General features: G+C 58.3%; 1 protein-coding gene across 1 annotated transcript in view; it reads left to right on the top strand.

Annotated features, from left to right (window-relative positions):
* Positions 1–472: 472 nt before the first annotated feature.
* Positions 473–4680, top strand: part of TRIM28 (tripartite motif containing 28) — a 24774-nt gene continuing 20566 nt past the window's right edge. Inside the window, 3 exon segments of the mRNA XM_033511700.1 lie at positions 473–729; positions 1547–1656; positions 1733–1949. Coding sequence (XP_033367591.1) covers positions 510–729; positions 1547–1656; positions 1733–1949 — 547 coding nt within the window. The 5' untranslated portion in view covers positions 473–509.

Raw genomic sequence — 4680 nt, 5'->3', positions numbered from 1 at the left:
ATGTGATCCCAGTAATTCTCAGTGATCCCACGTGATCCCAGTAATTCCCAGTGATCCCAGTAACGCCCAGTGATCCCACGTGATCCCACGTGACCTCCCAGTACTCCCAGTCCCTCCCCAGTTCCGCTCCCCATTGTTTTGTCCGGCTGTCGATCACAGCCTCGGCCCCGCCTCCTCGCAGAACGCCGATGCTGATTTGCCAGTCCGCCCAAGAAGTCCCCGCCTTCCCCGTGGGACTTCGGCCGCTGATTGGTTCACCTCCCGCCGCCCTGCGCGCTGATTGGTCCGTTCGCGTTCACGTGCCGGGGGGCGTATTCCCGCCAATTCTTTCCCGCCTGCTCCTCTCCCATTGCTCCAGTGCGCTGTCAATCTCCGCTAGTCCCCGCCCCTCTGCCCTTCCATTGGTTGTCCGCGCTGTCAATCTGGCAGCGCGGCGGTGATTGGCTGCGTTCCAGGGCGGGGAGCGGGAAGAGGAGGTTGTGTGGGGGCTGAGGGGGGACGCGGCAGCCATGTCGGTGCCGCTGCCGCTGCCTCTGCCGGCGGCGATCGGGGACGGTCCCGAGGCGAAGGGAGCGGAGCCGCCGGAGCCGCTGGAGCTGCTGGAGCTGTGCGGCGCCTGCCGGGAGCGGCTCAGCCCCCAGCGGGAGCCGCGGTTGCTGCCCTGCCTGCACTCCGTGTGCCGGGGCTGCCTCGGGGCCGCGCCGGGAGCCTCCGGCAGCGACGGGCGGGGTGAGGGGGAGGTGTGAGGTGGGAGCTCTGGGAACGCTGAGGAGCGTTGGGAGTGACCGAGATCACTGGAGTTTAATTTAGGGCTTTCCGGGGGATTACCGGGAGCTTTTTGGGGTTTACTGGGAATGCTGGGGGTGACTGGGGTCACTGGGTTATGGAGGGCACTGAGGGTTACTGAGAGCCCAGGGAGGCCCTTGGAATTACTGGGATCACTGGGAATTCCTGGGTTGCTGCAGGGATTACTGGGGGCTTGGGGAGCTCTGTGGGGAGGGGGGGACCCCAAAACCATCCCTATATCCACCCCTATATCCATTTCTATATCCATTTCTATATCCACCCCTGTGTCCACCCCTATATCCACCCCCTATATCCACCCCCTATATCCACCCCCTGTATCTACCCCCTCTATCCGCCCCTGTATCCATTTCTATATCCACCCCCTATATCCACCCCCTATATCCACCCCCTATATCCACCCCCTATATCCACCCCTATATCCACCCCCTATATCCACCCCCTATATCCACCCCTATATCCACCCCTGTATCCACCCCTATATCCACCCCTGTATCCACCCCTGTATCCACCCCAGTCACCTCCTCTGGTGTCCCATCCTGGGACTCCTCGTCACCAGCCCCATCTCCCTCTCTGGGGAGGTTTTGGGGGCTCCAGGGACCTCTCTGAGGTGACATCGGTGGCCCTGGGGCTCTGTTTTGGGGGTCCCGAGCCCCCACCCCACAAAGGAGCCGGTGTTTGGTGACAAACGGAGGTGGTGGTGGAGGGTGTGGGGTGACTTTGTCCTCTCTCTCTGTCTCAGTGTTCGACTGCCCCGTGTGCCACCAGCAGTGTCCCCTGGGTGACATCATGGAGAACTTCTTCCTGCAGGAGAGCGTGGCTGGGACAGCCCTGGGCCAGGACAGCGGGCAGGTACTGCCTCGTTAGTGCTAATTAGTGATTACTGGGTGGGGAGAGGGAGGTGTCCTAGTGTGTCCCTTGTCCCCAGAGCTGCACCAGCTGCGAGGACAATGCAGCAGCCACCAGCTTCTGCCTGGAGTGTGCGGAGCCGCTGTGTGACACCTGCGTGGACGCGCATCAGAGGGTCAGGTACACCCGGGACCACACCGTGCGGGCCTTGGGTGAGTCCTTGTCATCCCCTGTCACCTCTGTCACCCCCTGTCACCTCTGTCACCCCCTGTGACCCCCCATCACCCCCTGTCCCTGCCCTCTACAAGGTGCTGACCCTGTCAGTGCCTCCGTCCCGGTGCCGTTCCTGGTGCCGTTCCCAGCGTCATCCCAATGTCATTCCCGTGTTCTCTCGGTGCCATCCTGGTGCTGTTCCCAATCCTATCCCAGTTCTGTTCCCGTGCCATTCCCAGTGCCATTCCCAGTGCCATCCTGGTGCCATTCCCAGTGCCATTCCCAGTGCCATCCTGGTGCCATTCCCAGTGCCATTCCCAGTGCCATCCTGGTGCCATTCCCAGTGCCATCCTGGTGCCATTCCCAGTGCCATCTCAACACCATTCCCAGTGCCGTTCCTAGTGTCATCCCAATGTCATTCCCGTCTTCTCTCGGTGTCATCCTGGTGCCATCCTGGTGCTGTTCCCAATCCTATCCCAGTTCTATTCCCAGTGCCATCCTGGTGCTATTCCCAGTGCCATTCCAACACCATTCCCAGTTCTATTCCCTGTGCCATCCTGGTGCCATCCCAGTGCCATTCCAACACCATTCCCAGTTCTATTCCCTGTGCCATCCTGGTGCCATCCTGGTGCCATCCCAGCACCATTCCTGTGCCATTTCCAGTGCCATCCCAGCACCATTCCTGTGCCATTTCCAGTGCCATCCCAGCACCATTCCCAGTGCCATCCCTGTGCCATCCTGGTGCTATTCCCGCTCCCATCCCGGTTCTGTTCTGGTGCCATTCCCAGTGCCATCCTGGTGCCATTCCTGGTGTCATCCCAACACCATTCCTGTGCCATTCCAATGCCATCCCAGCACCATTCCTGTGCCATTCCCAGTGCCATCCTGGTGCTATTCCCGCTCCCATCCCGGTTCTGTTCCGGTGCCATTCCCAGTGCCATCCTGGTGCTGTTCCCAATCCTATCCCAGTTCTGTTCCTGTGCCATTCCCAGTGCCATCCCTGTGCCATCCTGGTGCCATTCCTGGTGCCATTCCAGCACCATTCCTGTGCCATTCCCAATGCTATCCCGGTGCCATTCCCAGTGCCATCCCAGTTCCATTCCTGTGCCATTCCCAGTGCCATCCCAGTTCCATTCCTGTGCCATTCCCAGTGCCATCCTGGTACCATTCCCAGTGCCATCCTGGTGCTATTCCTGCCCTATTCCGGTTCTGTTCCCATGCCATTGCCAGTGCCATCCCAGCACCATTCCTGTGCCATCCTGGTGCCATTCCAACACCATTCCTGTGCCATTCCCAGTGCCATCCCTGTGCCATTCCCTGTGCCATCCCAGTGCCATCCCAGCACCATTCCTGTGCCATCCCAGCACCATTCCTGTGCCATCCTGGTGCCATTCCAACACCATTCCTGTGCCATTCCCAGTGCCATCCCTGTGCCATCCTGTGCCATTCCAGCACCATTCCTCTGCCATTCCCAATGCTATCCCGGTGCCATTCCCAGTGCCATCCCAGTTCCATTCCTGTGCCATTCCCATCCCTATTCCGGTTCTGTTCCTGTCCCATTTCCAGTGCCATCCCAGTGCCATTCCCAGTCCCATCCCAGTTCTGTTCTGGTACCATTCCCAGTGCCATCCTGGTGCCGTTCCCAATCCTATTCCAGTTCTGTTCCTGTGCCATTCCCAGTGCCATTCCCAATCCTATCCCAGTTCTGTTCCTGTGCCATTCCCAGTGCCATCCTGGTACCATTCCCGGTGCCATCCCAGCACCATTCCTGGTCCTGTGCTGGCTCCATCCCGGTGCTGTTCTCAGTCTGGTCCTGGTGTGATCCCAGCACCGTTACCGGTACCATTCCTGGTGCCATCCCAGCAGCATTCCCAGCCCTGTCCCAGTTCCACCTGGGACCATCCCAGTGCCATTCCTGGTGGCATTCNCCATTCCTGGTGCCATCCCAGCAGCATTCCCAGCCCTGTCCCAGTTCCACCTGGGACCATCCCAGTGCCATTCCTGGTGGCATTCAGGGTCCTACCCCGGTTACATCCTGGTGCCATCCCAGCCCCATTCCTGGTACCCTTCCCAGTGCCATCCCCGTGCCATTCCCGGTGCCATCCCAGCCCCATTCCCAGTGCCATTCCTGGTCCTGTCCCGGTTCCATCCTGCTGTTGTCATGGGGTCATCCCAGCCCCATTCCTGGTACCGTTCCTGGTTCTGTTCCAGCCCCATTCCCGGTGCCATCACCTGATCATCTTTCCCAGCGTTGTTCCCATCTCATTCCCATTCCTGGTGCTGTTCCTACTCCTGTCTGAGTTCCATCCCTGATGCCATTCCCATTCCTGCCCCATTCCCATTCCTGCCAGATTCCCATTCCTGTCCTATTTCCATTCTCATTTTCCCATTCCCACTCTCTTTTCTGTTCCCGTTCCCATGTTCCTGTTCCCATATTCCCATTCCCTTTTTCCATTCCCTTTTTCCATTCCCTTTTTCCATTCCCTTTTTCCATTCCCTTTTTCCATTCCCATTTTCCATTCCCATTTTCCTGTTCCCATTTTCCCATTCCCATTTTCCCATTTTCCTGTTCCCATGTCTCCATTCCCATTCCTGTTCCCATGTTTCCATTCCCATTCCTGTTCCCATATTCCCATGTTCCCATTCCTATTTTCCCATTCCCATTTTCCCGTTCCCATATTCCCATTTTCCCGTTCCCATATTCCCATTTTCCTGTTCCCATATTCCCATTCCTGTTCCCATTCCCATATTCCCACATTCCTTCCCACATCATTCCCACATTCCCATATTCCCATTCCCATGTTTCCCTATTCC

This window comes from Parus major, unplaced genomic scaffold, assembly GCF_001522545.3.
Source record: "Parus major isolate Abel unplaced genomic scaffold, Parus_major1.1 Scaffold486, whole genome shotgun sequence".
Classification (NCBI taxonomy): Eukaryota; Metazoa; Chordata; class Aves; order Passeriformes; family Paridae; genus Parus; species Parus major.
This window is presented reverse-complemented; position numbering and strand designations above follow the sequence as displayed.